At 37.4% G+C, this 22,074-nt stretch overlaps 1 protein-coding gene across 19 annotated transcripts in view; it reads right to left on the bottom strand.

Moving 5' to 3' along the window:
* Positions 1 to 22,074, bottom strand: part of Scel (sciellin) — a 96,327-nt gene that overhangs the window by 66,864 nt on the left and 7,389 nt on the right. For 8 of the 19 annotated variants that reach the window (XM_021258648.2, XM_087192952.1, XM_087192958.1 and 5 more), the window contains 6 exons: positions 13,889 to 13,950; positions 13,096 to 13,216; positions 10,369 to 10,428; positions 6,778 to 6,846; positions 2,206 to 2,274; positions 988 to 1,026 (listed from right to left, as the gene is read on the bottom strand). In XM_021258648.2, the coding sequence (XP_021114307.1) occupies positions 988 to 1,026; positions 2,206 to 2,274; positions 6,778 to 6,846; positions 10,369 to 10,428; positions 13,096 to 13,216; positions 13,889 to 13,931 (401 nt within the window). In that variant the 5' untranslated portion in view covers positions 13,932 to 13,950. Of the gene's footprint in view, positions 1 to 987; positions 1,027 to 2,205; positions 2,275 to 6,777; positions 6,847 to 10,368; positions 10,429 to 12,280; positions 12,328 to 13,095; positions 13,217 to 13,888; positions 13,951 to 22,074 lie in introns of those variants that run through there. The other 11 variants (XM_021258652.2, XM_087192962.1, XM_087192966.1 and 8 more) reach the window with 5 other exon arrangements.

Below are 22,074 nucleotides of genomic sequence, written 5' to 3'. Positions count from 1 at the left end.
GTAAAAAACACTTTCTTAGTTTACCTACTTTGTAAATTGTTGGGCTCTCATTCAGTTAAAAACTGAAAGAGTAGAGTGAAGAAGTCATTCATCACATGATGCTAATTATCTCAAACTCAGGCCAGCTAATTCTGGTGTGTTATGGGTTCATAGTATTTTAATCTCATGATTATATTGTGACTAACACAATTATACTGCAAATTTACATTAAAAATACGTTTGTTTAAGAAAAAAATTTAAAATCATGCCACTTTAAGTCTCCACTTAGCATTCATTAATATATGCAGAACTATAAAAATAGAAGCAACCCAGGCCTGTGTTGAGCCCTGCGAGCTATTGACCAACAGGACTTTATGCATAAATGAACATTTAAAACTAATTAAGTTTGAAAGTCCACCCAATTTGGATTCTTGTAACTGCCAGTAAAACGTGGCAGGAAAATGTATCTCATCTAAATAAATTGTTAGCAGACCTATGATTTTAAGGCACGATTTACTCTGAATGAGGAATTGCAGATATGAGGAGGTTGAGGGAGGAAATGAAGATGTAGGGGAAAAGAGGGATCCAAAGAAAAAGAAGTTCTGTGGAGAAAAAAAATACAATCTAAATTAAAAAGAAGAAAAAGGGATAAACTAAGCTTTGGTGGTTGGTTAAAGTGAGGGCCAACAAACTTTTTCAGTCAAAGTCCAGCCAGTAAATATTTGAACCTTTGCAGGACATTTTGGCATCTGTCCTCTACAACAAAGCCCTGCCAAAGTCACAGGGTTGAGGCTATACTGTAATTACACTTGGGTCTTCAGGTGTTGCCTGTGTTTGTCAAACACATACAAAGAAACACCTTTTAATTAGAAAAATACATAAGAGCTAGAGATGTAGCTCAGTGGTGAAGCACTTGCCTAGTAGCATGTGCAAGACCCTGGGTTCAATTCCCAGTGCAACAACAACAACAAAAACAAAAACAAGGAAAAGATAAAGAAAAGTACACACAACTTGGTTGCATCTGATGATCTACATGTGGACATGCTTCTGGTGAAAGAAGAAAAAGGACACAGTTTGAGCAACATAAAAGAATTAGTTAATTCTTACATCTATTTCTAATCGTTCAAAAATTCAGAATTATTATTGTGAAAAGTTTGATATCATTTAAGAGAAAGAAAAAGAAAGCATCATATTTCAAAACATTTAATAAAGTGATCTCAGGATATTCTAAAATCTCACGTACTAGATTCCAAAGGAAACTTTTTTAGTTCAGAAAATTTAGTATTGGTTAAGCCCAGTATTTTTATTTCACTGGGTTTAGTAGTTTTCTTCAGCAATAAGAATATAAAATTTGCCTGTGCATATATGTGATCATCTTGCATCAGGACACTAAAACATATGAGGTGTGATCAAAAGATATGGTGAATGTTTAAACTTTAAAAATTTATTACAATGAAAGGCACATTGTCATTAATCCCCCTCAAAATACTCCCTCAAATACACTTATCCCATCATCCTTGCCACTTCTGAAGCAGTTCTGCAAAGTCCTCTTTCATGAGTGTCCCTAGTTGCACTGTTTCGGATGTCTCTGTGTCCTGAATCAAATCAAACACTTATCTTTTGTGGTCATTTTGACTTTGGGGAAGAGCCAGAAGTCACATCATACAAGATTCAGAGAATAAGGTGGACACACTGTAATGTTTTTATTTGATGGACATTGACATAAAGTTTTCAATGGACTAAGGACATCAAGGCAGCACAGAAAAAGACACTCACTAAAGAGGATTTCCAGATCTGCTTCAGAAGTGGGAAGAGCAATGAGATAATTGTGTTAAAATGAGAGTGAGTATTTTGAGGATGATTAATGGCAATGTATCTTTTATTACAGAGTAATGATTTTTTTTCAATTTTTATTTAAACATTCACTGTATTTTTGATCACATCTTGTAAATGTGGCAAGAATGATAATCTGAAGTAATAAGCTCTCTGCATTTTTAAGTCAGACAGCATTTTATCCTAGCCATGAGCAGGAATAAAGATGTTGCTCCAGAAAATTTGTGTTTAAAATATACAGGATAAGCATTTATATATCGTAAGACCCTGTGTCAAAAAATAAAAAGAATTTATAGAAAAACATTAAGTAGGATTGAAGAATTGTAATTTAATAAATAACACTTAGGAAACTATTGTACTTGAGCCTCTCCCAAAGTTAGTAAACACTGGTACCTATTGGTTAGTTGGTTATCCAAGGTATTGGCTTTAGATGTTTTAGCAGCATCTTTTCTGCCTGAGATCCTTTATAAAGAGACAAAACAAAACTGTGAGTAAACATTTCAGGCCTTTTTCATGCTCAAATAACTTCACAACATAACTTTTCTAAAGAGCACTGTTTTTCAGGTTTTAGATTTTAGAAAATTTTACAGTAAAAAACAAAGGGACACATGACAAAATCTACTTATGTGTCTATTTTGATGTAGTCTTAAATTTTAAAAGCATGACAATTTGTGTGTTTGGCTGTTTGATTCACTGAGCACTTAATTCAATTATTTTCATATTGTATTTTAATACTACATCTCGTTAGTAATAATACTTCCTGTGTCAGTAAAAGGAATCAATGGAATACTTAAGTATTTATTCTGTTTTATTTTTTGTGGCATCAGCAACACTATGTGTTTGCCAAACTCATTTTCTCATCCAGCTTTTTTTTTTTTTTTGGCACTGGGGATCGAACTCAAGTCCTTGTGCTTGCCAGGCAGGCAGCGGAACCACTGAGCTAAATCCTTGGCCCCAAACTCATTTTCTTTCCCTCCTAAGGAAGAAGACCACAGTTAGCAAATTTAGTTAGCAAATTGAGTCATTGCTAAAAAAGAAAATGTGGGCAGAAATATTATTTACCACTTCCAGACCTAGCATAAAACTTTCTGCATAATCTTTCATGCTCTTTTCCCCCCTCCACATTGCTTTGGTGCCCATGAGTTGAAGATGGCATCATTACAACTCTAAGGAGTTTGGGTCCTTGAATCACTGCATGGACTCTGGCAAATCATATCAGATTCTGGGTCATCAGCAATTCCTTCTATTGTGCTAAACCATCTAGATTTGGGGGACAAGGAGGGGACTTATTAAATCAGTTATTCTATCTTGATGAATTAGCTTCTTTGACTGGTATGTTTAATTAATAGGCCCAAATGGCCATCAGAGGTTTTAGTCCCTTTATTCTCAGATCTCCTCAAAGAAAGTAGATCTAGAAAAAATTAGGAATACTACTGTCTCATGCCCCAGTGGTGGGGTCTCCTGACTGCAGCCTGACTGCTTCTTCCTTGCTTGCCTCACATAAGATAAGAAGATTCTTCCTAAGACCCGGAGCTGCTTTCTGGAACATTCTGCAGATTTGCAGAAACTGGGATACAGCAAAGCAAAACAAGGAAAACAAAGGGAGCAGACTCTTCTGTTGACCCCATACTACACATCTACTACAACTTCCCCTAAACTAACACTTTTATCATCCACTTTAGGACAGGACTTTATACAAACAATCTCTGCCAAGACAGATACTGACTGCCTCTCTCAAAATCATGTGGGAAAAATATGACTTCATTGTCGTAAACTAAAAATTATTTCAGTTCTTGATGTCATTTTAACATGTGTAACTAAAATATTACACATGACAATTCTGATATATTAAATTTCTGAGTCAACCCCATAGCAGTTTCTGTTTATGGTACCTAATACTATACTATTAATGCTAAAAGGAAGGATGAGGACTCGTTGTAACAGTTCAAAGCTCCATATTCTCCACAGAGTACTCACAATACAGGCAGAATCCTAAAACTGTATTTAAAAACTCATGTCTAAGGTGATCTTCAGGCCAAAGACTGGGTTAATGTCCTAACTCAAGCCTCTTAGCCCTGAGATGTTTAGATTTCAAGAGATTTGCACTGAATCACTGTGAATACCACAGGTGAAACTGTGAGGCAGTCTGAAATCTTAAAAGTTTCTGTGAGCCTTAATCAGACTTTATAGTTACCTATGCGATCCTGATATGAGATAAAAACAACCTCATAAAATTGCTACAGGGAAAATAACAATTCATTCAAAGCCAACAGAACTTTAATATCAAATGATCTCAAGGTGATTTCTTATGTTAAAACTAAATAAAGTTAATAAAAATTTCAAAGTGTATATCTGTGTGGGAAAAACTACCTATAATAATAAAAGTAGCTATCTACTGTTTGCTGGTCATTTCATAAACTTTTTCAATTGTTCAGAACACTTGAGATGTGAGATTATTTTCACTTTATAGATGAAGAAAGGGAGTCTGAAAGAAGTTAGGTGACTTTCTCTTGACCAAAAAACTAGGAAGTAGTTCTATCTTCAAAGTTTCCTTACTGGGGCCAATTTCATACATCTGCTTATATAGCATAATTGACTCCAAAAAGCATCTAATGGCAGAACATGTCTTTCCTTATTACTGACTTATCTTAATCTTGTCCATGCCACTAGGGGGAGATGCATATCAGTAATGGAGAAAATTCTAAGCCACTCTTCTAACATATATGTGAAATTTTAATTGCTGGAGGAGATTAACTTTGTATTTGGCAACTTGTGATATGAAATAGGTTTTTTTTTTTTTATAAAAGTCAGGAAACAAGAAATAACCAGCAATATGATCTAAAGAAAAGTTATTCCATAACTGAACACTAGAGGACTCCCTAACCTATATTTTCCAAATTAGTCATTAAAGCACCTTCAGGGTTTGGAGTATTGTCTTCATGCTGTACACGCCACTCTTATGTTTCTTTAACACACTTCACATTCCTAACCAAATATGTATACTTTAAAAGGAAACTCCTTGTGTCAAAATTCAGTATTTTTCATGTTAATTAAAATTAATGCATTATTATTTAAATACACAGCTACATATACCAGACATATTTGATTATTTTCCTCCTGAAATGATTTCAGATCTTACATTTTGGAGTGGCCTGAATTATGAAGTCTCAGCTCTGCTATTGGAATTGTCTATTTTTACTGACCACTGTGTTCTCTTCCTCAAATCATGTTTACTGCCTTGGGAATAAATTGACCAGGATATTCCTTCTAAATATCCCACTCAACCTTTGTGTAAATAAATCACATAATCTCTAGTCTCATTTTCTAGCATATAAAATCAAAGGTCTGAGCTATTCCAGTGGTTCTGAATCTTAGCTGCACATTTGGCTCACTTTACAAGCTTGAAAATAATGTCCAACTAGCACCTCAGGTTAGTTAAATCAGAATGTGAGGAAGGAGGTAATAGAAGGCCAGGGCATAGGGCCAGGGATGTAGCTCAGTGGCTTCACACCAGCCTGGCAAGTGCAAGGTCCTGAGTTTAATTCCTGCCACAGGAAAAACAAAAGAAGACCAAGGCATCAATAAAGTTTAAAAGCTCCCTCAGAGACTCTATTTGCAGCAAATGCTAAGAATGACACCACATGTTCAGCCTGAAAGTCTACACCATTTCTCACACCCCAAGCCTGGGCCTTGACTGTCCTGGACTTTCTGATATATGGCCTGACAAAAGCTTGGTTATTCCACATATCTACTTTTCTTGAAGTTTACTCATCTCATTTTAAAATTACTTCCTAGAAATAAGGTTCCCTATTTCAATTAGCTGTGTAGTCCAACCATCTGCAAGATCAAGGTGAATGAACAATTATTTTGTCTACCTTTCCTCTATGCACTGGTGTGGAGATGTAATCTTGAGCATATACTACAAACTCATTTTTATAAGGATTATAATTAGAAGAAGAGACCGGCCAACTCTTTAGTCAACTGTCTTCTGTAAGGGTAACTGACTTGAAAGCCATGAGTAGTACAGAAGTCTATATGTTTGCAATACTGATCAATACTGGCATAACCTGAATACAGAGTACTAGATGCTATAAATTTCACATATCTACTTAAAATCCAATTGGTGTCATTTTTGTGTACAATAGTGGCAGCTCTTTAGCTACAGGGAGTGAGTTGCACAGTACCAGTCTTGGGTATACACTGTGCCTAACTTCTGTTAAAGATATTAACTCTGCTCTTTTCATATGCTTCCTAAGCATTTCCACCAAATCTAAACAAAGAATGTGATCTGTAGGGTTTTCAGCTCAACCCAAACAGAAGTTTCTCAATTTTCTCTATAAGGATGAGCCCTTTCTCTCTATGTAAAAGAGGGAACTAACAACAGGCAAAATGTAATGGTCCCATTCTATGAGTCACACAGTGACTGCAGTGCTGGAAAAGCAGTTTCATTTTCTAATAACATCTTTATCCTAAAGTGAATTGAAACTACTGTGTTATTAAAATTCACAATCTCTCCATAAGTTGTTGTACAGAAATCATTATTTCTCCACAATCAGGATGGGAGAACCTAATGTTGAAACAAGAACCATTAAAATTTACAAAAACAACTGTATTCTTCATTTTAAATTGAACAGACTCTGTGCTTTGCCTACCAAACCTATACTCAAATCAGGATTTCTCAGAGTTTTCAGATCAATCTACTATTTATAAAACCAGGATTTTAGGAAAACAATGTAATCTAATCAAGGTTTTGTGAGTTTTGAAGAAGATAATGCAATCCTTGAAGCTCTCTCTCCCTGGAGATAAATATTGATGGTACAAAGCTTATTGTACTAAACATGTAAATATGTTGTAACTTTTTGATAAGTGGACTTTCTGATACACAGCCTTACAAAAGAGTTAACACATATTAACTGTGAAGCACACGTAAGTGCTTTATATTTAGATGTCTCAGAAGCACTTTACCTGTCCAAAGTGTCATCGGACCTGTACCGACTAACCATGGCTTTTGGTTCCTCTTTCTCATTTATTTTCCTGTAACAAAAATGTAACCAAAAGATTGAATAAATTACAAGAAATCATTACAAAACATACCATACATATGGCAAATTTTTAGCCTATTTAGGTAGGAAATGTACATGTTGCCAAGGGAAGTATTTGGAGTATCCAAATCTTCCAAGGTTTTGACGAACAGAACAATTTACAGCAAACCCAATTTCCAATGCTAATAAAGTATTCTTCTTTGGCTCCAACTATCTTTAACCACAGTGTAACATACTCAAATTGGAAATAAGGCTATATAAAACAAACAACATAACATCCAAAATGGTTAATATCTAACACATACTCTTGTCAATGTTGTAGATTTTTGCATAAGAGGAATTTAATCAGCTATGTTTTGTTTGCAGAGTTTTAGTAGTGTCATAAATCCACACAATGGGCTAAATCCTAAATTGCTCTATTTAGCATTCAGCACCGTGGACAGGGTTAAAAGATGATAACACTGGCAGAAGAAGGAATAGGGAAAAGGACAGGAAAAGAAAACATGAAGACCCAAGAAGAAATAGAAAAAAGACAATGAGAGATGAGAGAAAGGCTAGAGATGGAAAGGAGAGTAAGGTGATAGGGAGAAATCAGGATATGGACAATGAGGAAAGAAGGATAGACAGACAGAAATAATGGAGATAGAGGTTAAGAAAGGCAGAGAATAGGAGGCTCTAAAATAGGAATTATGGTCTTGGCAACAGTGAAATTATTTTGATCCAACCGATCAAACAAGCAAAAAGCCCGTTTAATACCTTCTATACAGGGCAAGCAAGCTCTTTGAGAAATTGTGCCATGATTTATTTTGTTTGCACTTAAACCATTATTTGGAGGTGATTCACCAAAGATGCTGGATCAGAATAAGGAGCAAGACAGAACACTCGAGATTTAGTTTTAGGTGATGTGACATGTTTTCATTACAAAAATCTTTGAAGGTAGGCAATATGCAAAGCATTTTGCTGATGGCTGTAAGGAAGTCTAGAATGAAGTAATTACAGATGCTACCCACAGAAAGTTAGTGGGACAAGCCAGATACACATATCCAATGGCATAAAAGAAGTTCAGGCAAAGACCATGAAAGTTATAAGTTGAGAAAGCTGATTTTCAAAAATAAGAATCAAGGAATGGTTTGTGGATGAGGTCCAGTTTGACCTAGGCCTTGGAGGATAAAAGATATGAACATTTTCAGAGAGTAGAGGGAACAGTGTCAATCAAGGCAAGAAAAAAACTTCACCAAATTTTTCAGGAAACCTCAAAGTCAAATCATGGTGTGGTTCAGGGCTGGGGATTTAGCTCAGTGGTTCCACCGCCTGCCTCGCAAGCGCAAGGACTGGAGTTTGATCCCTGGTACCAAAAATTAAATAAATAAATAAATAAATAAATAAATAAATAAATAAATAAGTGAAATAAAACAAATCATGGTGTGGTTCTCTTCCTTGTGTATGGCGTGAATGCAAATAAGCATCACAGGGCTGTCAGTAAAGTGGGCTCTCCACAGTTACTGTCATTTTAGACCTGTCTGGCCAGACTCTTCCTACCACTTGTCACAAGACTCACTCTGTTGTGTTAGTTTATTTTCATTTTCTCCCCTCCCCCACCTTGGACTAGGACGCAAGTTCTACGGAAGCAAGGACTTGCTTTTTATTCCTGTCCTCAGCTCAGTGTCTGGCTTCCAGCAGGTGTTCCTCAGGCACTACTTGTGCTGTCAGCCTTATCTGACATAGTTCAATGAGCTGCCCTAGTTTGTGCTCAATAGGAAGCTGTTATCTAAGGTGATGGGAATATATTATTTCAGTCCCTGCTCGGGCCAGCTCTTTGCACACATTGTCATCCCTGCTGGGAATGCTTCTTCCCCTACCCCAGGTCCTCCAGCCAGCCTAGCCTACTTGGGAAACCTCTCCTTGTCATTCTTTAACCCTCAGTGTTCACACCAGAGACCATTTGCTTGGTGAAATCTCTAACTATTTAGGCCAAGTTAGTCTTTTCCTCCTCTCTGTTTTTATGGCACTTTCACACACTTCTAAAATACTTTTTCCATGACAAAAGTTACTATTGTAGCTTATGAATCTTTTCCTGTGAATGTAAGAACTCCTTAATGTACCAAGTTGTATCTTATGCATCTTTGTATTCCCAGTACATAACTGGTGGTCCACAGTGGCTTTTGAATGAATACTAAAGGAAATATAGCTGCTGCAGGTAGGCACAAAAATGACAAGCAGCATCATTTCTCAAATGCCAGGAGAAGCTACCCTACTCTTTTGGGGGAGATTAGGCCTTGATATTAGTTATAGGATATAGGAGAAGCGGCTGGGGCTTACAGATTTTTGTTACAGAAGATAAAAGCTTGATGTGCTACTTTAGCAAAAATGTTGACCTCCAGACAAAGATTTCAAGCAATTAATACAATTTAAAATGTAAAATGAACATAGAAAACAGTAAGCTCCTATTATCCTAAATCTTATGTACATGAATATGAAGGATATTTTTTACTGTCACACTGCAAAGAAAGTGTCTATGTTCTTTAAAAGTTCCAGGGAAAGGGAGATAACCCAGAAGGCACAGTTTCCATTGGTGATTAGACTCAAATGATCAGCTTCTTTTGTTGGGTGGATGAGGGACACCTGAGAACCAGGCTGTAATCTTCAAAATGATGAAGACTAAGTAGAGGGCACAGGAAGAGTCCACCAAGCCATGGAACAACAAACTGGATGAACTAAATGTGGCCACAGGAAAACAAAATGGCTACTTTGTGAAAAGGGTTGTTAGCTTGGCACTTTACAACAGGTCAAAATTATAAAACCATTTTAAATGTTTGAGAGAAAGTCACAGTTAAAAGTTTTAAGAATAGATATATTCAAGATATCTACTTAGCTTTTTTAAATCCACTCTTCTTTACTAAGTATCTCTCAGTGACAAACCCAAGCTACTGGACCAGATGAAACCTGACTCTGATAAATATTTAAGTTCTACTGATAGGTGTGGTTGTTTGTACATGTGTGAGGAACATATGTTTTAATGAGAATATTATCTATTTATTTTATCAATCTGAGATTATTTACATTATGATGATTACTAGTTTTGTTCAAGTTTTCCTACTAATTTGTATTTGTCAGTCTATTTGCCACTGAGAATAAGTTAGGATTTTTTCACAAGCTCAGGAGTCTCCAGAAAGCAATGTACTGTCCTCTAAAGCAAGTGAACTCAAGTTATTATTCCTGTATTTTAGGATTCCTTTCTCTAAGGCTTAGAGATGTCTTTATCTGGTCATGTTTCTGTGAAAGTCCTTTCCCTGACCTTCAGGAGGATACCTCAGTGGGGTAGGTCAGTGTTAATTATGTTCTTCATCCAAGCTGTAGTTCTGAGGACTGGAGAAACACAATTCTCCTTCACATGCCCATAAAGTCAGGAACACCTGAGGCTAGCCACAAATACTCAACTGGCTTGAACAAGTCTTCTCTCAGAACCTCCATCTTTGTGTTTCTGCCAATGATGTAACTTGTCTGCCACACATACCTGTGCAAGGCATCATGGGAGTTATGCCTGTTGAGCACCACCCTACCATAATTTTCATCTCTGCAGAGAAAGACAAAAATTATATCACATCAAAAGTTACCACAATGTTTGCTAAGCATTAAATAAGAGAGCTAGGGAGAGCCCACAACTTCTGGCAAGGTTAATTCATTTTATTCCAGGCATAAGAACAGAACTGTGAATCTGTTTTAACCAGTCACCACTTGCAAGAGCACAGTGAAAAGAAGCAAGTTTGTCAGTACAAATGATCATTTATCCCATAAGATTTCCACATGATTCAACAATGAACAAGTGTCTTGTTTTGTTGTTTTGTTTTTGTTTTACCAGGGTATGGGAACACGATGCCATCTGCTTTGTATCAGAACAGTCCTTTTCTTCAGGAGGACAAATACAAAAACTTTCAAATATTGTTTAATTAAGCCCATTATGACTGTATATTTAAAAGGACTTCACAGTTTTCCTTGTTAAAATGTAGGAAAACAAAAGTATTTCTGGCTAAAGAGGTCATTCACAGAAGTTTAGCCCATTTTTGAACGAGAACAGATAAACTGCGGTTTCGTCCTTAAAATGACCATGTGAATTAAACAGGAAAGACACTGTCCTCTCCAATTTATAGATGAAGAAATTGATCAGAGATTTTTGTGACTTTCTTAAATTTACAAGATTTTCAAGTAATAGAGGTGAGCTGAAGATCCAGATCTTGTTATGCCAAACATTTGTTCTACAATAGACCTTTCCACATAAAATCCCAAAGCCATGTCTTTACTTGGTAAGATGAACTTGCAAGTTTGGGCAATTTTGGGAAATGTCAAACATTTAGAAACCCTTTGGACAGGAGCCAAAGCAGAGAGTAAGCACCTGAACTTTTCTCAAGTAGATCCAACCAAACCTGAAATATCACATTTTTTCCTGGTTGGGCTCCACTAACAATACTTAACAATCTGAAACCATTTTTAATAAAGCTATAAAAGAACTGTAATAGGCTACTAAAAGAAAGATAAAGATTGAAACTGAAATAATCATAGCAAATATACACCCTCAAAGGCCTGCAAGAAAATGTTTACACCTTCCTTGGTTTCCCTCCCTGAAACTTGTGAGACATAGCAGGTAACAGGCACATTTTTACTGAAAAAGTATCATAACATGCAGCACAGAGCTGGGCCAGTACACCAGAGTAATTTCCCCTTTATTCAGCAACTGCCTGCCATCCAAACTGGCTTCCTTGTGCCTTTATAGGAAAGCTTGCCTGACATAAAACCAACATTCCTACCAACTGTGATTTATCGATACCTCTGTCTTTATCCATCTGTGTAAATATTTGCAATCCAAAATTTTGTATCTACGTTTGACATCATACTATCACTACAGAAAAAGAGAAATGCCGTCTGAACCTTGGACAGAGACCCAGCGCTGCTCCACGGGAGGGAATGATTGTTGTCCAGGAGCACCGACTCCAAAAGTTAGTATTAAAATAAGATTCAATAACAGAAATTAAAAGACATTTTTACTTGACAGTTACAAATGTGCCCCTCAAATAGCCATATTTGGACAGTTTAGGGTAAGTCTCCTACCTTTCAGGGCTTTGCTCCATCAGGTCTGAGTTTGACAGTTTAATATTGTTGTTGCTGTCCTGTGCATCATGGCATATTTAACAGCATTTCTGGCCTATGCTCACTAAGTGGCAGGAGCAATCCCCAATTCCGACAACTAAAAATAATCTCCCCACATTGCCAAATGTCCTCTGGAGGTAAAAGTGCCCCCAGTTGAAAACACTGGCATAATGGTTAGGTTAGTAACACAACCCCACTGCTTAATATCTGCATGCCATTAGACAAATTACACAACTTCTCTGTGCCTCAGATTCTCTCCTATAAAATGAAGGTGTAATACCTACCTTTTGGGTTTGCTTTGAGATTTAGTGGTGGTTCATATGTCAAGTAGCTGGTATCAAGATTGACACATAGGAAATAAGAAAATGTAACATACTTTATAACATATAGTTCATTTATAATAAAAATAGCTCTAGAATGAAAAATACATGTTGGAAACATATCTGTTACCAACACATCTGTTGGCAATGAGGCTGCATGCCTATGGTCATAATTTTCAGATTTTTAAACTTATACCTAGAAGAAACAATGCTTGAAGCAGACAACACTTTGCTGCCAGCAAATGTTTATCCTTATAAAGTAATGGCTCCACCTTCCCAATATGGAAAGGTAGATGGCTACATGAGACTTAAGTAATTTGGGGATGTATTGATTGCATGTTTGGATACAGAAACTTAAAATAAATTATTATTAAATTTATAAACTTGGAATTATACTCTTATGTGTTTGTTTCTACTGGCATGGTCTACACTCATTAGGAATCTCCCTACTGTGGGCTATTACCTTTGTGGAAGCTGGAAACTCCTATTCTTTTCAGCTGGCCAAGGAAGCACACATGTCTGTTCTAAGTGACAACCATGCTCTCTGGAAGTAATGACTCATAGTCTCTTATCTATATGGATATTAAAGATGGTAGAAATGATCTTGAAATTTTATGCATGAAATCATGAAAATTTATGTTTACCAAGTATTACCAAAACTTCAGCAATGCAGCAAAATTTTTTCGAAAGAAAGAGCTTGCTTCCCAGATAACCATTAGCTTCCCAAACAGAGAGTGCTTCTGTCACTCATCCACCCACCCACCAGTCCCCACACTTACTTTTCTTCTTCAGGACGTCTCTTGATCCAGCTGTTATCCTGTAAGAAAGTCCTTCTTTTGTTCACCTCATGAAAATCTTGTTTCTTCAGTGCAGTTCCTTGAATGGTGCTGTTCATATCTACTACAGAAGCATGTGGAGTTAGGAGATGGAGCAGAGTGAAGTTGAGCATGGGCTCATTAACCTGGCACATCTGATTGGCCAGCACCATCTTCCCCGCTGGCAAGCCCAGTACCATTTCAAAGCAGGGTGCACCAGCAAGAAAGAACAAATCCCACACCCCGTCATCAAAGATAACATATAAAACTGCTCAGGTGCCAATTGAAACTGCCAGTGCAACTCAGAGGCCCCACATGGCTCCAGGGAATGTAGATCCATTAGCCTGGAATAAACCAAGTGAGGGTTTAGTGGGTTGGTCATTCTACTCAATAAGCAATATGCCTTGAAATCGACACAGGACTGCTCGTATATCTAGAAGATATCCATCAATAAGTCCTGGTACATTTGATTACAAGTAGTTTAATTCTTTACTTCATGGGAGCCAGAAGCATAGATGGTCACACTCATAGAAGCACATTTTGTTTTTTGATTTGTAATAATTTTTCTTTAATTTAAAATTATCTGAGTAAAAACTTATAACATTCTTCTTTTTCTTAAACCTAACATAAGCAGTGATAATTATCTGTTGTTTCCAAGTATTAAATATCTATATTAAAAATTATAATTTGTGAGTTATTTTTTTCTAGACTTTAAAGCTTTTTTTTTTTAGAGTAAAAGAAACAATGTCTACATTACCATTTCTTGCCAGAGACTTTTTTCTCAAGGGAAAACTGGACATGCTGCCTTCCAATAAGGCTCTGAAAGAACAATAGGGATAGGAAAAGCACACAACAATGACACTCTAAATCTATACATGATTATTTCATTGCTAACTGGGACATATTTTTCAGTGATGTTGACAAAGCTACACAATCTAGTATAATAAATACATAACACAAAATGTTCCTTAAGAACCTGAGAGTTCATCTATTACAACAAATTAATTTACCAATGCAGAAAATGAAGGCCAGTATGGTTAGTGACCCAGGATTAAATAAGCAGTTGTTTGCATCAGGTTATCCGTCACTTCATTTATTCAATCAGTAAATATGCACTGAGTGCTTGCATTGTTCCTAACACTGACCCAGGAGCTATAGACAAAAAAAATGAGTTAGACAAGATGGGCTCCTCAGCCCCTTCTCTAGAGAAGCCAAAGTGAACCAAGGCAACAGACCTGTAATTAGAAGGGAGGAAGCCAGATGTGTGGAAATAGGAGATCTGGGAAAGAACTAGTGATTTTAGGCATCCACCACAGAGTGAGAGGTCAAAGTTCTTGAGCCATGACCTGCCCCTGCTGATAAGGTATTGAGGTGTGAAGGTGAACCAGCCCCAGGGGGAGTTGCCCAGAGCTGAACTCTGACTTGGTTATTCCTAGGCACTTCTTTCACATATGCATGCACAGGAGTATGTTAGTATGAATGCAATTGCCTGGCTTCAATATTTACATTTATTTCTATTATATTTTTTCTTCTATTATTAAAAGGAATTAAAATTAGGACACTTTTGTGAACCTCTGTATTGCAGGCCTCAGACACTGTACTCAGCCCCAGATCTCTTTGAAAGTGGGGCTTTGAGTTTTAAAACTAGAAAACAGTGATAATTGGTCATTCTAGGTAGGGTGTTATGTCCTTTGCTGAAGCTCAACCAGATGCTATAAGGAATATTGTAGAGGAATTCAATCTCAAGTCAGAAGCAAGTTCCTGGTCCGATTTTATCACATTTAAGTTCAGCAACCACTCAACTGCCCTTCAAAATGGGGCTAATGAAACTGCCATCTAGTTCATAAAAGTAATTGTGATGATCAAATGAATAATGTACACTAAAACCATGTTGTTAAATTATAAATGGTATTGAACTTGACACAGGTTTTATTTTTTGTTGTTGTTTTAATTTTTGGATTCTTTGTTTTTTGTTTTGTGAGACAAGATCTCATTATGTAGCACAGGCTCAGTGATTCTCCTGTCTCAGCCTCCCAAGTGCTGGAATTACAGATGTGTGCGACACCAGGCTAAATTAACACCATATTATCAGATGGCTGTCTGTAGGCATAACTTAGGAATTCTGAAAGCTTTCCATTCTCTCATGCAAAACCATTTCCTGCAATAACTTGCCATAGAACCTGAAGTGTTAAAGATACATTCCCACAGCCAGTGATTTGCTGACCCAGGACAAAAAAAAAATCATCCATCCCTTTCCTCACGTTAGGATCAATTTGAGGGGCCAAATTGAACTTCAGAGCTCATGTGGGATCTGGCTGAAGCTCAACCAGTGTAGAGCACATCCTTTGCTGATCTCCCCTGTCTCCCCTTCCCTCACTCCTTTCTCCCAAGAATATACCAAGTCACCGGCACCCAGTTCTCAGGCACTGGTTCTAGAGAAGCACGAAGAGCCAGTGGGGCTATTGTGGCCATTCCTTTCACAGAGCTGAAAGGCTAATGGTCTTAGTGGAGTTAGAATGGCCTGCATTTAAATGATCCTGTTTACTAACTGTGTCCCCATGTGTATGCTACTAGCTCAGGTCTCTCATCTGTGAAATGAGGTGAGGTGAAGTGAAGCTATTATGAAAATAAAGTGAACACATATGTAAGTGTATAACTATTGCCAAACACACAGTAGGATGCTCAAAAATCCTTACCTTCATGGCTGTTCAAGCAGAGAGTAGTCAGTCATAGGAGAGGTGGGCCTGGGGTTAGGGAAGGAATGGGACATACTGGAACCTGGGCAGCTGGACATGCAAGGAGTGTGGGACATCGCCAGGCTGGCTGTGTTTGGAAAGTGATAAGACTTGGGCAGAAAGGGGAGGTAAAGAGGCACCTAAAGATAAATTTATATCTCAACTATTTGTTAATTTTGCCTCAGTCTGGCCCTGCTTCTCAGGATTCTTGGTTCACTCATTTCCAGCTTCCAAGTGGGCTCTGATGAAGATTTTCTTTGCAGCTGATGAAGACCTGGAACATTCTCAGCTGATTGAACTAGGATTCTGAAATGGTCAAAATGTTCATCATATGTTTGATGATACATTTGCAGAAGGTGTAAATTCCGTCATGAGACAAGAAGCAGGTTAATTGGAGAAAAGTCAGTCTACAATTATGGACTTATTTGTCTCTCCTAAGAGACTGAGTTTCCAATTGGGTAAGGTCTGTTCTCAGTATCCAGGACAAATGTGGTGGCTGTTGAAGTGTTTCTTATTGTGTTCCCCAAAAATCATATGTTGAAGTCTAAGCCCCTTGTACCTTAGAATGTGTCTGTATGTAGAGATAATGCCTTTAAAGAGATGAGTGAGTTAAAATTCGGCCACTAACTCACTCCTATGACCTTGTAAGAAGAGAAAACACGGGCACACATAGAGGACATGGTGAGAACAGGCCAAATGCCCCAAGGAGAAGGGACTTGGGTGAAACCAAACCTGCGATGCCTTGATTGTGGACTTCCACCCTCCAGAACTGAGAGACAATAAATTTGTTTTTTAAGTTAACCGGTCGGTGTGTGGCATACTGTTATGGCAGCCTAGCAAGTCGATACGGTCATAATGGAAAAAATGATTTAAACATTGCCGAAATAGAGAAACTGCTCAGAGAGCTTTGCATCATACTGACCCTGCCTTTTCTTTCTTCCAAATGCCTTGTAGCAAAGAGGAATTAGTAATAGTACAAATATCTGTCTGGAGAGGTCCTTATTGAATGGAATACTCATGGGCATTGTCTTGCATCCTCTTATAAACTGTGTGAGGAAGTTTTTATTATCTCCGATTCCCAGAGAGCCCAATGGAAGTTCAGGGTCAGTAACATGTGAGGTGCTCAGAGGCAGAGTCAGGCTTCTAACCAACGCCAACTCTTTCCTCAGCACCAGCAGTAATGCTCACCCTGAGTCACTGCAAAGTTAGCTCAACATACAGGTGAGATGGGAATGGAGATGTCAGGGGACCACCTGACCCTTGCCACCTCACTCTTTCAAAGCCCCATGAGCACTCCTTCCAATGCCTTGCCCCAGGAGATGCAAAGCAGTCACTCAAGAAACACTGTAGCAGACAAACCCTCATAAAATAACTTCTTTTGTGTATTCTGATATTCCCTTGGTTGTAAAACATTTGTAACATTATCGACGAGAGCCAAAAAGCGAAACAAGCCACATGTCCATCAAGTGATGAATGCCTACATAATCTGGTATGTCCACACAATGAAATATTACTCAGAAATAAAAAGGATTCATGCCACAATATGGATGAAGCTTGAAATAGAAGGCTGAATGAAAGAAGCCCAACACAGAAGATAGCACATCAAATTATCCCACTTGTATACAGTGTATAGAACAGCAGTATCCATATACAAGAAATAAACTGGTGCTTATCAAGAGCTGGGGAAGGAGAGATTGGGGAATGATTCCTAATGATGATGAGGTTTGGGGGCATAAAATAATGTTCTGGAATTAGCTAGTGGTGATTGCATAATCTTGAGAATATATGTTTTAAAACATGGAATTTTATACTAAAAAGGGTAAATTTTATTGTATATGAGTTGCATCTCAACTAACAACAAAAACTAGCAGCAAGCATGAGCTCAGAAACAACCTTATAGAACCCTGTAGTTTTACCACAAAATGAAACCAGATTTTACTTCACAGGATTACCTTAGTTGCATGAGGACTTGTACACATCCAGCCACTACTAACACACATGTTATATTGGAAGCATCCTAAATTATAATGTTATCCTTCTTGATCAGATCCTATTTTCCATTTTTGTATTGGAAACAAGGTTGCCCTATCAAACAGCAAAGCAGAAATAAGCATTGTTAAAAAAAAGTCAATCTTGTGAAAGAGCATGACTATGTGAGACAGCAATGTGACATAGCAAGTTATATGATGGTAATAGAATGTGATTTTCTGCCATGTTATAAAAACATGAAAGTACTGCTACTGTGTTTCTTGTTATTCTACTTCAGTATGCTATCTAAGAGTATATATGTATGTATAGTATGTATTTACTAAATAAAGTATATTTGGTAAATACATAATATATATAAATATTTTCTTTATGAAATATATAACATAAACAGCTCTCCCTATAGCTCTAAAGTTAAAATACATTTCATAGAAGACATAATTATGTTCATTGAAACACATAACTTGCCTTACACATGCCATGCTCTTCTGTCCATACTGCTTATGTTACCTTCCATGACCAAATACGCTCTGGGTGCAGAAATCTACTTCATCTGCTTTTAGAGAGGTGAAGATTCCCAGTGGATCTTCTATGGACTCCAGCCTTCCTCGGGCTTAGTGAACCTTTTCTCCCCTTTGATCCTACCCCTGGCTGCCCTTTAGGCACCAGAATGTTCTAGGTCCCTCAAATCCTCAAAATTTTACCTGATCCTTCTTGTCTTGGGTCTGGCTGCTGGCCAGTCTGAAGTAAAATATTCCTGGACAGGTACTGTATTGAGGTGTTAGTGGTATCTCAGGGGGAAAAATAATGAGCCTTGACCTGGAAGGCTACAGGCTGAGTCCCAGCTTTGCTGCTCATGAGCTACTTAAACCAATTCTTTCCTTCTGCCTTTGCAGTGGGGGGGTAGGGTAATATCAATCTCAAAAGGTTGCAGTAGAAATTAAATGAGATAATGCTTTGTAAATTATGAAATAATCTAAACCATTACTACTGTCTGAATTCTCCTTCGTCCCTAGCACAGTCTAAAAGACCAGCAAAAGTCCGGGTTGGAGAAGGGGTGAGGTGGGTTATGGGTAGGAGACTAAGGAAAACCTAAGGAACAAAATCCACATGAGTTTTGATCAGAGAGCACGAGCACCGTGGCACACCGTGGAAGATGCCACAAGATAAAACTAGAGGGTCCCTGAGAAAGCAAGTTGGTTCACTGGGCATTGCTCCTTGAAAACATCCCAGAGATTCCCAGTTGGAGCTAGTGAGGGTGTGTATTGATTTTTTTTTTTTTGCTTAAATTATTTTATTGGTACATTTTAGGTATACAGTACATTTACATTTATCATTGGGTGCTTGTACCTGTACATGATGTGTCTTGGTTCTTATTTTTTCCCCATTACCTGTGCACCCTTCACTCCCTTCACCCCTCCCTATTTACATAGATTTTGTTTCCATTTTTTTCTTTTCTCATAATTTTTCCTTTCCTTCTTTCCTTTCCCCTTCCCCTCTCACTTCCCCTACCCCTTTAGGCCTTTTCTTCCTATTTCAAATTATGAATTATTCATTTTAATAATTTTAATCCTTATTTACACTTTCAGTTTCTCACACTAGAGAAACTATTCGGTATTTACACCTGTGTGTCCTATTTATATCACTTAAGAGTATGGCCTCAATATGCATCCATTTAGCTATAAATGTCTCTAGTTTCTCATTCTTTATGCCTGAGTAGTATTCCATTTTATTAAAAAAAAAAACACATCTTCTTTATCCAGTTTCCAGTTGATGAGCACTTGGGCTGTTTCCAAGCTTTAGCTATTACGAACTGTGCCACTATAAACATGGGTACACATATATCACTGTGGTATGATTCTTTTAATTCTGTTAGGAAGATACCCAACAAGGGGATAGCTGGGTCAGTTCTAGTTCTTTGAGATATCTCCATACTGATTTCCACAGTGGTTGCACCAGTCTGCACTCCCATCAGCAGTGGAGAAGAGTTCCTTTCTCCCCATACCCCCACCAGCATTTGTTATTGTTTGATTTCTTGATAGCAGCCAATCTTTCTGGGGTGAGGTGGAATCTCAGTGTAGTTTTCAACTGCATCTCTTGAATGACCAGTGATGTTGAACATTTTCTCATATGTTTATTTGCTGCTTTTACTTCTTTGTCTGAGAAATGTCTGTTCATTTCAGATGCCCATTTTTGAATTGGGTCTTTGAATTTGGGGGGTCTGATTTTTTTCAGTTCTTTATAGATTCTAGATAGTAATCCTTTGTCTGAGGAACAGCTGATAAAAATTTTTTCCCAGATTGTAGGTTGTCTGTTAGCTCTATTGGTGGTTTCTCTTACAGTGCAGAAGCTTTTTAATAAGATGAGATCCCAGTTGTTGATTCTTTGTACTAGTTCCTGTGCTACTGAGGTTTTCTTCATAAAGTCTTTTCCTACGCCAATGCCTTCAAGAGTTCTACCTTACTTATCTTCCAGCAAGTTTAGTGTTTCTGTTTTAATATTTAGACCTTTAATCCACTTTGATTTTAGTTTAGTGCATTGTGAGAAATATAGGTCTAGTTTTAATCATTGGCAGGCTGAAATCCAGTTTTTCCATCACCATTTATTAAAGAAGGTATCTTTCCTCCAGTGAGGATGGTTGGCTCCTTTGTGGAAGATGAAGTGGCTGAGTATGTCTGGAGTTGTTTCTGCATCTTCTAATCTATTCCACTTATTCTTGGGTCTGTTTCTTTGCCAGTACCATGCTATTTTTATCACAGTGTCTTTGTAGTATAGTTTCAAGTTCGGGATTGTGATACCCCCTGTCATGTCTTTGTTGCCTAAATTGCTTTTGTTATTCTAGGTCTCTTCTGGTTCCAAATGAAAATTTGGATTGTTTTCTCTAGTTCTGTGAAATATACTGTTGGGATTTCACTTGGGATTGGGTTGGATCTATATAGCAGTTTTGGAAGTATGGCCACATTGGTTCTTTCTACCCAGGAGCAAGGTATATCTTTCCATTTTCTTATATCCTTTTCAATCTCTATTTTCAGAGTACTGTAGTTTTCAATGCAGAGGTCTTTCGCTTCCTTTGTTAGATTGATTCTTAGATATTTCACTTTTTTTGGATGCTATTGAGAAAGGAATTGTTTCCCTAATTTCTCTCTCAGTGAGTCTGTTATTTATGTACAAGAAGGCTATTGATTTTTGAGTGTTGACCTTGTGCCCAGCTATTCAACTGAATCTGTCTAGAGCTCTTTCGGCAGAGTTTTTTGGGCCATCATACCTTTTTGTCAACTAGGAAGTTACTGAGAATATAATTAGTCTCTAGGTGGGAACTCAATTTTTTTTAACCTTTAAAAAATTTTATGCTTAAAAATGTTAATAATCATTACTCTAGATTTCAAAGTAAGCCTTGATTTTTATATTTAGTGTGTTTCCAGAATGTGATGCTTCACTCTTTTAAATTACACTTTTTTAATTTTAAGATTTTTTTTGAACTTTGGGGAGCGCCAAAGGAACCTTGTCAAATAAGAGAGTATAAGAAGGAAAGATCCAGTCACAGAGAGATGTGGAAGCTTTCAAGGGGAGGCTCATAGCATACTATGGTTGTCTAGCAAGTACACTTTATCCCCTTTCTTCCTTCCTGAGAGTGGAAACCACATTTCTTACCCTCCTGAAGCTAGAGGTAGACACTAATAGCTCTGGCTATTAATGAAAATAGAGTCCCTAAGAAGAACTTGTTTATTATGTTTCACCCCTCCTCACCTCTGAAGTTAAAATGCTGCACAGAAGGCAGGAGCCACCATCTTGGACCTTTCGATCCATGGATAACCATAAATTCACATAATAAGAATGGCAGAACAGAAAGTTTAAAAGGAGCCCAGGTCCTTGGCAGTGTCATAAAGCTACCACAATTTCCCTGGATTATCTAGACTTATTCTTCCAAGAGAAAAAATAAACCTGTTACCATTTTTAATAGATTGCATTTCCATTTTTCAGTATTCAAGCCTAATGCTTTTCCTACACATCACTAAGCCACTGTGGAACAAATAGGTCTAAAGCTGATGAGGGAATCTACAAAAGGTACTTGTGATTCTTTCATCAGTAAGACATTATATATTACAAAATTTCTTTGTGATGAGGATTCACTATGTCTAACAAGTGCTATTCACTGTGCCTCATATTTTATGCTCTTGATCTTACTGAATTGTTCCAGATGAGCACTATTATCTCTAATTCT

This window comes from Heterocephalus glaber, unplaced genomic scaffold (assembly GCF_053883595.1).
Source record: "Heterocephalus glaber isolate CG9 unplaced genomic scaffold, H.glaber_assembly_v1.0 deba00001577, whole genome shotgun sequence".
NCBI classification, from domain to species: domain Eukaryota; kingdom Metazoa; phylum Chordata; class Mammalia; order Rodentia; family Bathyergidae; genus Heterocephalus; species Heterocephalus glaber.
This window is presented reverse-complemented; position numbering and strand designations above follow the sequence as displayed.